General features: G+C 35.4%; 1 protein-coding gene across 5 annotated transcripts in view; it reads right to left on the reverse strand.

Annotated features, from left to right (window-relative positions):
• The window catches only part of LRP1B (LDL receptor related protein 1B), a 1,893,223-nt gene that overhangs the window by 625,327 nt on the left and 1,249,963 nt on the right, over nt 1-17,933 (reverse strand). For all 5 annotated transcript variants that reach the window (XM_037849262.1, XM_037849261.1, XM_037849260.1 and 2 more), the window contains 4 exons: nt 17,250-17,381; nt 15,690-15,917; nt 4,268-4,442; nt 3,385-3,479 (listed from right to left, as the gene is read on the reverse strand). In XM_037849262.1, the coding sequence (XP_037705190.1) occupies nt 3,385-3,479; nt 4,268-4,442; nt 15,690-15,917; nt 17,250-17,381 (630 nt within the window). The remainder of the gene's footprint in view (nt 1-3,384; nt 3,480-4,267; nt 4,443-15,689; nt 15,918-17,249; nt 17,382-17,933) is intronic.

The following is a 17,933-nucleotide window of genomic DNA, read 5'->3' on the forward strand; positions in this document are numbered from 1 at the left end:
TAGCTAAAGTGGAAAGTTACCAGCAGGCACTTGTAAGTAACCTCTATTTGTAAACCACTTCAAGAACTACAAGAGTGAGGTAAAGGCCCTGGGGATCTATGCTGGGAAAATCTAAGAGTAGAACTAAGGTATCTCAAACTTGTTTGCCCTCTGCTTTAGCAGGAGACAATAGAGTTAAATCTCTACATTTGCATAAAAATGTGCTCATCTCAGAGGCTCACTTGGTTACATATATTTCCTGTGCTAGATTTCCATGCAATCTATTCTATATTTATTCTTCACTGAGTTAATTTATACTCTTAATACTACAATCAAATCATTGAAATTCCAGTCTATTGGACCCAATATACCTAGTTTTACTATTGACAGATTCTATTAATAAAGGCCAGATGTTTTTCCTCATAAGCTTTTTCTCATTCAATTCTCATAAGAACTTTATAAAATAGACATTTTTATCTTGATTTTACAGATGAGAAGGCTAAGCACCGCCAAGCTAACTGTAACGTGCTTAAGGTCACAGAGTTAAATTTACTTAATGGAATCTAAAGTGATTTAGGTTCCTGTGCCTCATGGGTAAAAGGACATTGTCAAAATTTTATCAGTAGGACTACTGAAAAATCTGATATGCAATAAAAATCTGTTTATTGAATAAATATTTGACTTGCAAGCCATACTCATTAATGCTGATGTTAAGGCAAGGTTTGGAATGATATTCTGAGTTATTTCTGGTAAAATAGTACCTCTTGCACAAATTAAAATAAAAAGTGTCATGATGAAAATTCAATTTAAAGTAATTTTCAAAGATAACAATTACTGACAGAGAAAATATCTAATATTTGTTACTGAATGTTGCATCATCATCTATATAGTGCTAAAAATCACATTTGGACATAACTCCAGATGGGCCACCCACAGAGTGAGTAGTAACATTAATTCCTCTCTTATAAACTTATTTTCTATAAGATGTTTGTTTTTTTTTTTTTTTAACTTATTTTGAGTAGTGAAACGGATACTTAGTATTGAAGAAGATAAGGTTTTCCCCATTATAGAAACAAGCATATAAATGAACATTTTGGTGTAAACTGTGGCTACCAAATTACAATGTAAGGACTTTATTTGCTCATACTATTACCATCATACTCACTTTTCAATATTAAATATTCTGAACAACTTGAGATAAGCACAATCTGAATTGCTTTAGCCCAAATTAAGTTCTTTGTATGGGTCCTAATCTTGCAGAGCCCTGTGTTTCTTTTGTTGTATCATCTTCCACACAAAAGTATTAGCATTTCAATCTGCCTTTAATTTCTAACACTACCTTGAATTTCAATTGTGCATCAAATGTTAGAACAATCAGTCCAAAGAAAAGAGCTGTTAGCAGTATTATTTTATATCAGAGGCTTATTCTATAGAGTACGTGAAAAAGAATTATTTATTCTAAATCCTAGTAATACTATACTTTTATTGAATCAACACTATTAAACATGAGCTACTTCAAGTATATTTCTACATTTCTAAAACTTAAAAAAAAATACTGAAAAGCTTCATGGTATATTGTATTCAATTCAAGGCAGAATTATAATCTTGTCTCATTTGCACAGTTCATATAATGTCAAAAAATCCAGATTCACTACTGGATTTTTAAAATAGTGGTTGTGTTTGAAATGACAAGTAAAAATATGATAATTCTTATTTCTGAAGGAAAATAAGAAAATATGAGAAAAGAATAAGATTAGAAAAAAAATATTGTAAGGTATAGGTATCTACAAACAAGTATGTAACATATTATCTGCCAAAAGAATATTTATACTTAGGATTTCAATGATAAAGTGAAATTTCAGGTAAAAGCCATTGACAAAGACTTGGAATAAAAAAAAAAAAGAAATGATAAAATATCTTCCTTTTTAAAGCATACCTTTAAAAATCCTATATTAATCAGATTATTACCTCCAATTTCTACTTGACTTTGGTTATGGAGACCTGTGCTTTAAAGGGCACAGAGAAGGTTTCATGGTGCATGGGTCACATTATTTTTAAAATAAGAATATTTCACCTTTTGCTTTTAGATTTTTTTTTTTTTTAAAGGAGTTAAAATATTCATTCAGAACTCTTCGCCCTTTGCAGTCACAGAGGAAGACCCATTCCTATCCCCTCTTCTTGGCATAAGAGACTGATACACTTCTTCCTGGCAGAATGCTTTTCAGGCTCCAAAGCACAATGAATACACAAAGCAATGTGACAATTATCACACTACTAGAGATCAAAGATCCTTCACTTTTCATCCATTGACATTTCAAGGCTTTGTTTATATTCTCTTACATTCACTACATATTTTTTTCTGCTGTTCTCTCTTCCTGAAGTGTCCTTCACTAACACCTCCTTTTTAAGTTAGTGAAATGTGACTAATCCTACAAAGTCCAGATCAAATGTCACCTCCATGATTAAGACTCTTTCTTTGGAATTCATTTTTTCCTCTTTCATGATTCCATAACATCTCACTCAGATTATCTGTGTAGCACTTACTGTTTTATAATTTGCCATCTCTTCTAGACTGTGAGCCTTATGCCATTAGTGACTAGAACCATGCCTGGCACACAGCAAATAAATACAAACAAATAAATAAATTGATTGATTTTTGTTTAATTTTTATTTTAGATATTTTTATCTATTTCTTCTATCTCAGACCTCTAGGTCGCTTCCAGAATATTTGAGGAACTTAAGGTGAGCTAAAAGGTGTATATTTTCTGTTTTTAATTTTTAAAGAGACTAGAGGCAAGATAAAATTTGGTGGGGAACATTTGCCTTGCTTTGCGCCATCCAAGATAAATCTAGATGTTTTTTGTGGGAATGAGTCGAAGCTCTCTTTTCAGCACCATGGTATTTTATATGATAATTTGCAAAGGTAGAATAACAAACTAAAATAAACTTACTGCAGAGTGAATGAATACTGCTGAAAATGAAACATTACATACTTAAACTTATATCATAGCTGTTAGTAATGACACAATAATGATGATCAGGGGAAACACCAGTACATTATGTTGCTATTATAGCAGTGAATCAGACACTTATCAGTGGAAATGAGGTATTTATCAATTGCCTTAAGTTTTAAACAACTTCATATTGTTTAAATATACTGCAAAATTTCTTTTAGTAAAGGGACTTAAGTTCCTGTGCAGAAAAAAGAATGTTTCCTCCTTACCTGGTATACAATGTTAACCCAATGGATTCAAGAAGATTGATCATTTCCTGATTTAATTTATATTACTAACCTGTAATATTTTTTTCAGGCTCTACATCAAAGACATATTGTACAAATATAGGTTTGACATATTAAAAGCTGCAGAGAATAATCATAAAAAAAATGAAAAACAAAAAACTTACCAACTGGTTCCTTCTGATTTTGAAAGAGAATCTTGCTATTACTGCCATCCATATTTGCCATATTAATAGTGTTTCCATCTGTCCAGTAGAGTTTCCTTTATGTAAAAGACATATCAATTTAAAAATATTAAATGTAGACCTACTTACTGAGCAGAAACACACATTGAGGAACAAAGTGAAAATCAAATGTATTCTTGTCTGAGAACTAATGGGCCCCAAATTGTTAACAGGACCCAACATATTTGCATGGGAAGAAAATAGCAATCTTGGGTTTTCCTTTCATAGAAGGAAAATTACCTCACTTCCTTTTCCTTCTCCTTCTAAAACTGAATATTTAACTATGACTACAGTAAATTATTTTCATTTTAAGCAATTCATCGAGATTGAATCACCCTAGTTGTGGAGAAATCAGACACCATGGAAGGGAATAAATTCATTTCAAGATTCCTGTTTTAGATGATGGGAGAAAGAATTTCTTTTAGCCCTAAACAAGCTCTATCCATGGGTACATGATGACTAACCAGAAGACGAGAGAATCTGATGTACTTAGCTGTGACCATAACATTAACATAGTTTTTTAACAACCGGCATTCTAAGTGAATTCAACCACTTTCTCCTGCATCTCTTTTTATGCTGACCTGTCACTTCTTAGAAATACAAATTAATGAGATCTTATAATCATATGTAAAAACATGATTTAATGCATACAACAAAAATCTCTAATCTAGAATCTTTTTTATAATTTCCATATTTACATTTGCTTTTTTGACTCCATAGCTGATATATGTGTCCTCTTAATTAAAGACTTTTTAAAATATAAAATCAGAACAAAGGTTTTTGGAATTTTGTAAAAACTTAAAAAAAAATAATAATCATACTTTACCCCCTGACTGGGTGAGCCGCAAGACACTGTGGCTTATCGATTCCATGGATAATTGAGGTTTTCAAAGAGCCATCTAATCGTGCCACATTAATTTGAGTTTCATCAAATTCTGAGCTAACCCAGTATAAATTACGTGATACCCAATCCACTGCTAGCCCTCTGATACTCTGAATATCTGTAAAACAGGAAAGAGAAAATTGAAGGTGAATGAAGTTTCTCATTCTGTTGACTCTCCAAGTGAGTTATTTTCTTTCTCAGGGAAAATTTAATTTACACTTTAATTTGTTAGCTGAAATTGTACAAGATTGTAATCTCATTCCCTTATCAGCCCTTCTTAAAGGATGAATAGTCATTAATGTCTTACTGCTGAGCCATTTGAAAACATGAAGCACAATTAGCATTGAAATTACACTAATCTTCAATGATTCACTAGTAAACACTTAGGAGTAGACACAGGCAGCAGTCTTATAGTCCAAGGTGACCAAAATTCAAATTAGAGTAATAGTTTCTCCAGTTGGTAGCACATCTTCGTAGTTAGGAAAAAGTACTTTTGGGCTATCAAGAAATGAACAATTCTATGTTTTAAGTGCCAATTTGTTACTGCAGTGAAATAAAACAATTCAACTCTCCTAAAAGAATCACCAGCATTGAACATCTTTCAAAGTAGATAATTAACAGGAATTGACTGAGATATGAGGAAGAAACTAAAATCCTTTTAAAATTCCTCCAACGTGGATTCTACAGAAATTATTGAGATCTAATTAAGTTTGGATTCATTACAGTCAACATGAATATTTGGGTTGCTCCTCAATTATTCATTTAGATATCTTTTATAAAAGCATGGAATTTAGGTTTAAATACAATTGCACAGGAGAACCTAAGACGGTTGCTAGGAGAGACAGGGAAAAAAAACACTTCTGTGAAAAATACTAGATAGGAGGCAGAAAGTGACCCAGAACACCAGTTCCAATGATGCACCAGCCAGACAAGCTCTGCTAAATCCATGGGGACCGTGCAGTTGGTGAAACCAGGAGTCTGTGTTCCAAAACAAGTGAGTGAGCCAGCTGAATGTCTGGCAGCCATGCTGCGGTGTGGGGAAACTGGGGTTGGCGTTTGGAGGTGGACTAGTTCTTTTTTAAAAAAAATCCCAAAGCAGCTGCAGATACGGCAGTGAGAACCACACAGTGAAGCGCAGCAGGAAAGGGCTGAGCGAACGCCTCAATATCTGGTGTGGAAGATAGCCTTTCACGCACCCACTGCTAGTTGTCTCAGAGGGAGGAGGGCAGAGGGGAGTCAAAAGGAGAAAAAAACCACGCCCCTTGCAGCCATCTTCCCGGCGAGCTGAGAACACTCCTGCCCGGGGCTGGAGCTACAGCCCAGAGCCGCGCCAAGGGGCCCGGTGTGACGGGAAGTGTTTCCGGCAACACCGCACACGTGTCACAATATCAGGGGTGGACAATAGCCTTTTGCGCACCCACAGCTAATTGTCCCGGAGCTGGGAAGGTGGAGCTGTGCAAAAAGGGGGAAATTAACACCCCCTATTCAGCCATCTTTACAGCAGGCTGGGAACACCCCTGCATGGCCTGGTGGCCGAAGGCTTCCCTTGAGGGAAGCTACTTGTGACGTAGCACAGCCTTCCCTCAGCAAAGGCCCTAGAAGGGCACGGCTGAGAAGAGGAGCCCACTTGGAAATCCCTGGGACCCTAAGCCAATACCAAGGTCTTGTGGGTCTGTGGCAGAGACAATCTGGGGCAAGACTGATATGAAGGTTTAGACCCTTGCAACAGACTTAAATCTCCAGGAACACCTGGGAGGTTTGATTATTAAAGCTGCCCTGCCTCCCTAACTGGTCAGACACACACCCCACATTCAGGGCAGGCAGCACCAACAACACACCCAAACTTGGTGCACCGCTTGGACCCCACAAGAACCAGACCCCCACACACCACAAAGACAAATTTGGGGAGAACTGACTTGAGGGGAACAGGTGACTTGCAGATGCCATCTGCTGGTTAGTTAGAGAAAGTGTATGCCACCAAGCTGTAGATCTGACAAATTAGAGATTGGTGTCTGAATAATCCTTCATATCCTAAAAGAACCCTATCAAGTAACGCAAATGCCAAGAGCCCAAAACAACAGAAAATTTTAAAGCATATGAAAAAAACAGATGATATGGATAACCCAAACCCAAACACCCAAATCAAAAGATCAGAGGAGACACAGTACTTGGAACAATTAATCAGAGAAGTAGAGACAAACAACAAGAGCATGGCACAGGATATAAAGGACATGAAGAAGACCCTAGAAGAGCATAAAAAAGAAATCGCAAGAGTAAATAAAAAAAAAAAATAGCTGATCTTATGGAAATAAAAGAAACTGTTGACCAAATTAAAAAGATTCTGGATACTCATAGTACAAGACTAGAGGAAGGTGAACAATGACTCAGCGGCCTCGAGAACCAAAGAATGGAAAATGAAAGAACAAAAGAAACAATGGGGAAAAAAACAAAAAAATCAAAATGGATCTCAGGGATATGATAGATAAAATAAAACATCCAAACAGAAGACTAACTGGTATCCCAGAAGGGGAGCAGAAGGGTAAAGGTCTAGAAAGAGTATTCAAATAAACTGTTGGGGAAAACTTCCCAAACCTTCTACACAACATAAATACACAAAGCATAAATGTCCAGTGAACTCCAAAGAGAATAAATCCAAATAAACCTACTCCAAGACATTTCTGATCAGACTCTCAAATACTGAAGAGAAGGAGCAAGTTCTGAAGGCAGCAAGAGAAAAGCAATTCACCACATACAAAGGAGACAACATAAGACTAAGTAATGACTACTCAGCAGCCACCATGGAGGCAAGAAGGCAGTGGCCTGACATATTTAAAATTCTGAGAGACAAAAATTTCCAACCAAGAATAGTTTATCCAGCAAAACTCTCCTTCAAATTTGAGGGAGAGCTTAAATTTTTCAAAGACAAACAAATGCTGAGAGCTTTTGCTAACAAAAGACCTGCCCTACTTCAGATACTAAAGGGAGCCCTACTGACAGAGAAACAAAGAAAGGAGAGAGAGATATAGAGAAATTTATCAGACATATGTAGAACATTACATCCCAAATCACCAGGATACACATTCTTCTCTAGTGATCATGGAACTTTCTCCAGAATAGACCATAGGCTGGGACATAAAACAAGCCTCAATAAATTTAAAAAAATTGAAATTATTCAAAGCACATTCTCTGACCACAATGGAATACAAATAGAAGCCAATAATCATCAGAGACTTAGAAAATTCACAAACCCTTGGAGGTTAAAAATGAGGGGAAGATAAAAACATTCCTGGATAATCAAAAGCTGAGGGACTTCATCACCAGTAGATCAGTCCTATAAAAAATGCTAAAGGGAATTGCACTGGCTGAAAGGAAGCAATACTAAACAATTGGCTGAAACCACATGAAGAAAGAAAGATTTCCAGTAAATATCAAATGGTAAATATAAATACCAATACTACTGTATTTTTGATTTGTAACTCCACTATTTACTTCCTACGGGATCTAAAATACATAAACTAATGATAAATCAGTGGTTTTGGACTCAGTGTAAAATATGTAATTTTTGACAAGAACTACTTAAGGGTGGGGGAATGGAGGAGTACAGGAACATAGTTTATGTGTCCTATTCAAGTTAAGTTGGTATCAAAGAAAACAAGATTTTTATAGAGTTAAGATGTTAAATTTAAACCCCACAGTAAGCACAAAGAAAGTATCAGAGAATATGATCATAGAGATGAAAAGTAGAGTATGGGTTATGAGAAGTGGGGGAAGGGGCAATGAGGAGTTAATAAGAAATGATCATAGAGTTTCTGTTTGGGGTGAAGGGAAATTTCTAGTAATGGATGGTGGGAAGGTGATGGCATTGCAACATTGTGAATGTGATTAATCCCACTAAATGGAATGCTTGGGAGGGGTTGGAATGGGAAGATTTATGCTGTATATATGTTTCCACAATTGAAAAAAAAGACAGTCTAAATAGATAATGAGTTTTAAATGCCATAGATGATCATGGATGAGATCTAAGAATAGAGGAGAAAAGGCTCAAAAGGACACAATTGGGACATAAGAAAAAAAATGAAATATAGAATGTAAGCTTTATATCAATGTTAAAGTTCTTGAACTTATTAAGTACATTTAATGTGATTATATAAATGAATATTCTTGTTCATAGGAAATGTATATGTGAATTATATTATTTGTTCAAGGATGCGTGCAGCTTTTTCTCATATGTTCAGAAGACAGAGCAATATATGATGGATGATAGGGAGGGAGGGAGGGAAAGAAAGAAAGAAATGGTAAAGTGACAAAATATTAAAGTTGGTGAATTGGGATATTGGTGGAGGGGGTTTGGGGTATGCTGGAGTTCTGTATATGGGGTTTGTATTATTTTTGCAACTGTTACTGTAAGTTTGAATTTATTTCAAAATAAAAATTAAAAAAATACAATTGCTAGGCCTCCCTATAATTGTGCCTAAGAGCTTCCTCCCGAATGCCTCTTTGTTGCTCAGATGTGGCCCTCTCTCTCTAGCTAAGCCAACTTGAAAGGTGAAATCACTGCCCTCCCCCTTACTTGGGATCAGACACCCAGGGGAGTGAATCTCCCTGGCAACGTGGAATATGACTCCCGGGGAGGAATGTAGACCCGGCATCGTGGGACGGAGAACATCTTCTTGACCAAAAGGGGGATGTGAAAGGAAATGAAATAAGCTTCAGTGGCAGAGAGATTCCAAAACGAGCCGAGAGGTCACTCTGGTGGGCACTCTTACGCACACTTTAGACAACCCTTTTTAGGTTCTAAAGAATTGGGGTAGCTGGTGGTGGATACCTGAAACTATCAAACTACAACCCAGAACCCATGAATCTTGAAGACAGTTGTATAAAAATGTAGCTTATGAGGGGTGACAATGGGATTGGGAAAGCCATAAGGACCACACTCCACTTTGTCTAGTTTATGGATGGATGAGTAGAAAAATAGGGGAAGGAAACAAACAGACAAAGATACCCAGTGTTCTTTTTTACTTCAATTGCTCTTTTTCACTCTAATTATTATTCTTGTTATTTTTGTGTGTGTGCTAATGAAGGTGTCAGGGATTGATTTAGGTGATGAATGTACAACTATGTAATGGTACTGTAAACAATAGAAAGTACGATTTGTTTTGTATGACTGCGTGGTATGTGAATATATCTCAATAAAATGAAGATTAAAAAAAAAAAAAAAGTACGGGAACATATCAACTGATAAATAAACAATATGTGTTATACCCATGCAAAAGAATACTATTCACCCATAAAAAAAAAATACAATTGCACATTTTATTTAAAAGTTAAACTGAAAATAAAATTTTACAAATGATGGATCCTAGAAAATCTGTTAAAAACATTACCATATAAAAAGGCTAGTTTAGCCCCCAGTCTGAGGCATTTGACTACTCTCATCTACCCTGATTTTGCCTTTATTTTACAAGGTTTTAATATTTTCTAGCTATATCTCTAGGGTTCTCTAGACCAGTGTTCTCAAATATACAAGGCACCCGGAGTGTTAAAATCAAGGTTCTGATTCAGTAGGTGTGGAGAGGGACCCAAGATTCTGCAGTACCCACCCAGATTCTGCTGGCTATGTTAAAATAGTAATGCTTCCAAAATGGCAGAGTCACAACTTCACCGCAACAGAACTGTAGCATCTCCCCATTTTATCATTTTGCAAAAGAAGCCACAAAATTGGATTTCTACGTGAAAGCAAAAATTTCACATTGTAAAAATTCAGCAGCAGGTTCAAATTTTAAAACAGCAAAACAGAGGTGGAAACCCAGCAGTGTGGCTTCTGGTGCATGATTGGGATGGTACATTCTGCTAACATTTAATGTCCTTGAATCTCAATTGAGTCTACTTTCCTGCTCAAAAAATCCTTCCATGATTCCTAGAGAAGTTTTAATCATTGTGCCCTTAAAAGAGATTTTCCATGTTTCATGCTCTCCTCAAATCAACAACCTCTCACTTTACAAGTAACCTCTCATCATTAATTTTATAAGTGGGTAAATTTTGAATGCAAACTTCCTTCATTTCTCAACCCCAAATTTCAAATTCCTTTTAATTTTCAGTTGTCCTCATCTAGTTCCCTCTTTGCTCAAAAAGTAAAAAAATAAAAATAAATGAATCAAAAAGGTATATATGGCCTCTGTAAAGCTGAACCTGTCATGCCTGACACATTTCTTTGCCTCATCCTCTACCTCCACCCTCTAGACTTGACTGTTCAGGAGAAGCATCTTTGGGTTCGTGTTCCAGGTACAGAGGAACAAGAGGAGATCAAGTGAGTTGGAGGACAGAATGGTCTAGCCTAGCCTATCAGTTCCCAAAGGAGAGAACAGAGAGAACAGGTTAGGGAAAATAGTCATAGATAATATTTGAGTTAACTTTTCCCTATCAGCTGAAAGATGTGACTCCAAAGGAAACATCCAATTTTAAGTGGCAAAGCAAAACAATTGTAATGAGGACAAAGACAGTATGTTAAAACAATCTGAAGAGGAAAGCTAAATCACCAACAAAACTTGTTTTTAAATGACAATTACATGAAGATCAGGCTTCTCAAGAGCAATAAGGGAAGCCCAAAGATATGGAATAATATCTGCCAAGGATTGAAAGAAGATGACTCTCAACTTAGAAATTTGTGCTGAACAAAATTATCTTCAAAAACAAATAATAAATAAATGCATTTTCAGATGACATATCAGATGGATTACCACTAACAGATTCTCACTAAAGTAAGAGAACTTTAGAGGTTTTAATTCAAAGAGAAGAAGTGATCACAGAAAGAAGGCCTTGGATGAAAGAGGGAATTGATAAAGCAATTTATATACGTAAACTAACATGTATATAAATCTAAATGAACAAGGGCTAGTTTTCAATTCTGTGCTTGTGGGATTTATTTAGTTAATTTTTTAATCTAAGAAGGGGTTCTTCTTACACCAGAGTCTTGGGAGTGGGAACAAAGGATTTTGCCTGCAGCCATTCATGCCTTGAAAGGAGAAGGGGATCACAACTCCTTTATAACCTTGCTTAGGGCATATATCGTTAGCAGAGATGACATCCAATCAAGACTCATTTCAGATGAGTTTCTGGGCAATTATTTCTCTGTTCTTAGGAGCAAAATTTAAAAGGCAAGCTTGCAACATATTTTGAAAGCTTTCTCAAGGGGATTTTGAAAATATTCAATATCATTTTTTTTGCATTTTGGGAAATTGTAAACACATGTTAATTTAAGACATGAATTATATATATACACATACACACTTACATATACATGTTTGTTTGTTACTACATTTTCTAAATGATATAAAAAGTAATAAAAAATCCATGAACCCACTGACTGGCTTAAGAAATAGCACAAATACTTTAGAAGCCTGCTAAGTCCTCACTGTAAGAAAGGAATAAGTTTCGTTTTCACATAGAGACAGCATGGAATAAGGGAAATGGAGGCAAAACCAGTTTAAACAAGCCCCAGACAAAGAGAAGAGAGAATCTGCCTGATGTAAAGAGATATGAGGTAGTATCAGAGGCGGGAACTCACAGCAAAAACAAATAAAAATTTGGGGGGGGATTGGCTAATCAGTTCAAAATCTCAATAATGAGCTAGTTGGCTCTCTGGAATTGGCTGTACAAATTAAAATCTCAAAAGATGAATTAGTTAGTGTTCTCGGATAGGCTGTAACCTCTGTAGTACCCAGTCAATGGGGAAACAGGGGAGGGACTTGCGAATTAGGAGTAGGAGATTTAAAGATCGCCATTCTCTTCCTCTGGCGCGCCAGCCTTCCGCGTGTTTGGCTGGACGCCCCATCTTGCAAGATCGTAAATAAATTCTTTTCTCCTCCAGAACCGAGAGAGCGTTTATTCCCTTACAGGTACCGCTTTATTTCTGACACTCACTAATTTGGAACCTCCTGGATGCTGAGTAATTTAGTGTTTATTGTGACCTGGGTTTTGTCAGTTTAACACGTATGTATGTATCCCAAATCTATGTTGATTTTGTAGAGAATGCAGGGGCACAAGAGTAACTTTTTGATTAATGTCTACATCTGTAAATGTCCTAAAATTTAATTATTCCTATCTTAGAGAAAAGATTCATTGTTGATTTTAGGGGAAAAAAAAAAAACAGAAGCAAGACTCCTCTTATTTTTATATGAATCGATGTCACCAACACCTTTCCAATTATTCAATCATTAAGTTCAACTACTTCTATATCTACAATTCCCTAAGCAGCTGTCACCTTTTTTATACCTCATATTATCTAGTCTATTTTTTGTTTCAGATTTAGAATATTTCTGTAACTTTCTAATTATATTTATCTATAATTTCTCACTTTTCTAATCTGTTTCATATTTCTATCTGAATTATTTTCAAGAGTTTGAATAATCTGTGCTCATCTTTAGAAGTCTTCAGTGGCTCACCATTGCCTTAAGGGGAAAATAAAAAAAAAAAAAGGCCCTCCGTTTGACATAAGGCACTCTGTAATCTGCCCTCACATTAACCTCTGGTTGAGTCCTACAATTTCTACCACACACTACTTGCTCTTCTTTACATGGGAAGTATCCAGCCCTTTGTATCTACTGATTCATCAACTTTATCTTGCTACCATTTTCCCCTAGGTTAAGCCAAGGGGGACTACTCTTCAGTGAGCACTTTAATTCAGAATCCCTCATGCAAATTCTCCAAGAAGATGCTTACTTATATCCTTGTTATAGTCTTTATTCCATTTGGTCTTACATTTTGGTAGTAATTAGCATCTCACTCTTACACCAGATCTAATGCTCCTTGACATTATGGGCTATCTTACTTATCTTTGCATAATTGCCATCACCCCATCCATCCAGTATCCCAGATACAGAACCCAGAATATGGTGTGAGCTCAATAAGAGACTACGGAGTAAAATCAAATTAGCATATCCATCTTTCTAAGTAAAAGATAAAGAATAAACGTAGGAAATACAGCTCATTTAGCACCAATTACTATAGATGTGTAATTCTCAAGGGAGTGGCTTTTGTAGGTATGATTTTTGTCCTTTTCTTTCTTTCTTTCCTCCTTTTTTTTTAAAAAAAAATTACAGCTATTAACATTCTTCTACCAAAAGGTTTCCAAGGTGAAAATGAAAATTGAAAATCCTATTCAGAAATAAGTGAAACAACAGATATTCCCTAACCTAACTTTCTACTTAAATTCAAGGACTACCTCTGAAACTGCCATGTGCTAACTCACTAGAATAGCTCCTCCCTTACTAACTTGTTAAAGCTCTCACTTCCCTCTTTTAAGATTAATGAGGGATTTGCCTAACTCCAGGACAAGTTCCTGTATTCTTTCCCTGCAGAACTGGCTAAAACTAATGAAGCATGCACTGAAAGAAGCCTGAATTCAAAGTCACCCTGAAAGATAAAAATACCTGTAAAAATCTGCTTAGGAAGAAAACAATGGGAGACGGCTGGGGCAATGGCTAAATTCAGGGCCCAATTTTCAAAGCTGGCTTCATATTAGACTTTGAATAAGGAAGACATGGGAATATGGAAATAACAAGTCCCTCAAAAATAAGTCCAGTAGTGGGAAGGCAGCTTAGTAGAAAACAGAAGCCAACAGAGTAAGAAATAAGAGAACGTTCTTCAGAGAGTCATTCACTGGGAGTCTAAAAGATGAAAGGATAAAATAATGTGCAGGTTACTGGCCGAATTTGAGACTGTATGGCAAATTCAGAAGCTAAACTGTTCAAAAGCTCACCTTAAGTTTTTCTATTAATGAAAAGGAACATTTGTCTTTGTCAAGGCTTTACTCTGGAAGAAAGAGAAGCAACGCCATACAACCCAACCTGTGTGGTGAGCCAGAAATGAAGGTGTCATCCTTGACAATGTCTATCTCTCATATTCCATATCCAATTGTTAGGTTCCGGTATATTTTTCCTCATTGATAACTCTATAATCTGTCTATGTTTCTCCATCTCTGTTGCTTATACCCAGCCCAATCTTCTATCATCTTTTACTAGAACTACTATAGCAGTCAACTAACTTGTCTTCCAAAGTCCAATGCTCACCTACCTCTACCCCAGAGCTTGTCTGCTTTCAACAAAACACAATAGCTGGATGATCATTTCCAAATGCAAATCTAATCATGTAGTCTCACCTCTTGAAATTCTTCCTTGGTTCCAATTATTTTTAGTATAAAGATTAAAAATCAATAATTGTCCCATAAAGGTCAGCATGATTTAGTTACATCATCATCATCATCATCGTCATTATTTTAGTACTTTCACCTTGTACAGCACTTCTCTGATACTGTACTCCATTCTATTCAGTCTGCACTGGCCCTCCTGCATTTTTTTCAGTGTTTCCTGTTATTTCTTGCCAGAGGCTTTACACATGCATTTTTCCTAATTGGAATGTTTCTCTATCCCTATTTCCACCCTACAACACAGACATGCACATCTAGTTAACTCTTATTGTTGAGCTATCAGCTCAGTCATATTTTAACATCCCTGATTCAGTCAGTTCCTATTGTTTTATTTTCTCCTGGTTCCATGTCAAAATCCTTCAAAGTATATATGATAGATGCAAATTTCACATTAATTTGTGTGAATCATTGATTAAGGTTTCTTCAACCCACTATACTGGAAGCTTCCTGAAGCTTGTTTGGTTTTGTGGAGCTGCTGTTAGTGACATCCTAAGCAAACAGTAGGTGCTCAATGGAAATTCATTCAATAAAATAACTGACCCAGAAATCACAATATGAAAAATTACAACAAAGATTAGGGAAATTCATGATAAATAAGTATTTCAACCACTGCATTTATATTTATGTTTCACTTCAGCTATCTTTTCTACTTCGGGGGAAAAAAAGTTACTCTTTTTAATGGTTAATATAAAAACATTTGCTGGGTCAGGAGATGGATAAGAACAGCTTCCCTAGCTTATTTTTGTTGTCTGTTTATGTAGAAAGAAGTGCAAAAGGAAACAGTAAATAAACTTGAATCAATAGGAGGAAAACAGTCCTCAAGATCTTATCTTTACTCTATGCAAGTGTAACTATTTCTTCATCAGCAAAAATGCCTCCAAATTTGTTTATTTAGAAATTTGTTTTAAAGAGGTCCATTCTGAAGATTTTCTTCTCCTGAAAGTAAATTTCTAATATCATACTAGACTACTATGTGCAATCATATTATAGAACTATACAACTTTAAGGATGTAGCATATCATTGAATCTCTCAATAATTAATTCCCATTACCAGAGAACAGAATGGAATAATAGAGAAGGAATACAAAAAGACTTGTGATTATTACAAATTGAACAACAAAATTTTTTTGGAGGTTAGGTTGTAACGTGCAAATCTTTTACCTCTTGAAATAACAGTTTCTAATCCAGTTCCATTAATAAAAGCCCGTTTAATCGTTTGTGTCTTAATATCTGTCCAGTATAAACGTTCCTCAGATGCATCGAAGTCTATCACTGTAACATCATCAATATCAGGGACAGTAAAGGCCGTGATAAAGTTAAAATATGGATTGTCAATATTCACTCCTCTGATTTCAGAACGCCTTGCATAAAGAAGAAATTTTTTCATTTCTAGAAAAGAAATAGAAATTGAGTGTTTTTCTTTTATAAAGTTAGCAAGTTTAAAATAGTCTAGGATTTCTAGAATATTGCTTACTGATTATTTAATACATTTTAACCACAGAAAATCATAATCAAAATTTGATAGAAACATTAATGCAGAAATGACTTCTAATTTTAATCAAGATACTTGGACAGAAACAAATGTAAAACAATTTAGAATCCTTAAGATATCATTTTTCCTTAGCAAGAAATGCCAAGAAATTCTCAGTAATCTATTTGATCTTGGAATTTTAAACAAACTTGCTAAAGTACATGAACTCAATTAAAGTCAAACAACCATATTTGTTCTTTGTTCAAAATTATAGCTTAATATTGCACTGCATTAAATGATTTTTGAAAGAATTTGAATACAGTGAAATTAAGCATTGCTTTAAAAATCCTTTTCATATATCCCTTTTAAAAAATTAGGGTTCAAATCATTTAAAGCATGCCTTTAAAGTAAAATTTTGTAAATTGTTGCTAACACTGTGAAGCATTATATCATTTCACTTCCATAGGCACCTTTCTTGCACTGAGTGTGAAATATCAGTAGATAAAACAGAAATAGGAGTCAGAGATATTCTATCCTTTAATAGTTCTTATTTGAGGTTATTGTTGTCAGTTAAAAGGTGTTATTGTTGCTTAAAATTAAAGCCACATGTGCTTAACTTCCTGCCATAACATGGTAACATTTGGTGAGTGCTTTCTCCTTTCTGTCCTTAAAAGTAATTGCTTTACAAATAAGACATTACTAAAAATAAAACCTCTGTGATTTTCGTTCACAAATTTTGTTATCACTTTTCAGTTTAAATGTACTGTTTAAATATTTTTACAAATCCTTCTAGGTATATATTTTACTCCATTTTTCTCCCTTTCAAGTTGATAATCACCCAACAAAATGATGCTAAAATGACTTTAGAAGAAGAGCAGGAGATTAAAACCGTTAAGTACCTCTTTGTTATGCAGGTTAACTACATCATCATTTTCTGATAATGCACTTTCACTTACAAATCTCCCTGTTTTGCAGAGATAAATTCTCTGAAATGAAAAAAAAAAAAAAAAGAGCCCCCCCCCCCAAAAGAATATGGTAATAAACAGGAAAGTGCAGCATATCACATATTTAAAGAATTCGTTAGTCTCCGGAAAGTAGATGAGTCATCAATCATGTCAGGAAATAGTACCACCTAAAATGTTTTTAAGCACATTAAAACCTCTTCTGCTTTGCTTTCAGTAAAATTCGAATGCTAATACAAGGTAGGAGAATTCAGTTTGCATTTTCGATAAGGACTGTAAGAAATTTACCATAGCAGTTCTTCTTGTCTGAGGACAGCTTCATCAGGTGAGGGCACGCGCAAGCAGCGCTCCGATTATGATTAATCAGACACATGTGCGAGCAAGGGCCTTTGCCGTCGTTAGCTGCACAAGGATTAGGAGCTGTAATTACACAGTGAAATATTAATAGTGAGAAGGAAGACTATATTAGGGCACCTCTACGGTTGACAGGGGTTATTCACTTAAGACTGAAAGTGAAGTTCCCTATAGGGCATTCATTTCTAGGATGATGAATATGACAACAATAGATAATCATGCACAGCAATTACATAAATAAAAATATTTTTCCTCCTCAAAGATTTAACATTTATGATAACTCTTCAATTTCTTCTAAGATGAATGGCGAGCACCCTAGTGCCTTAGAAGCAAAGGTTCTTAAATGACTCCGTTTGAGTAATAATCAGGAGTAATTATTGAATTTGGTATAAAATTAACTCAGGTAGACTATAACCCAACAATTGGGAGTTCTTATGGATGTGGTTATTTTCCTAACCTACCACATAGACTCCCTTTTTGCCTTAGCACACAACTCTCAAAGGTTTCCCTAGGAAATTGCTTTTACATGTATAGTTTTCCTTCAGGCCAGTTGGTCTGTTTCCAGGGGTCTATGAGAAGAAATGATTGTCTTCCTTCATTGTTAAGTCACCTACTTCT

This window comes from Choloepus didactylus, chromosome 9 (assembly GCF_015220235.1).
Source record: "Choloepus didactylus isolate mChoDid1 chromosome 9, mChoDid1.pri, whole genome shotgun sequence".
Lineage (NCBI taxonomy): Eukaryota > Metazoa > Chordata > Mammalia > Pilosa > Megalonychidae > Choloepus > Choloepus didactylus.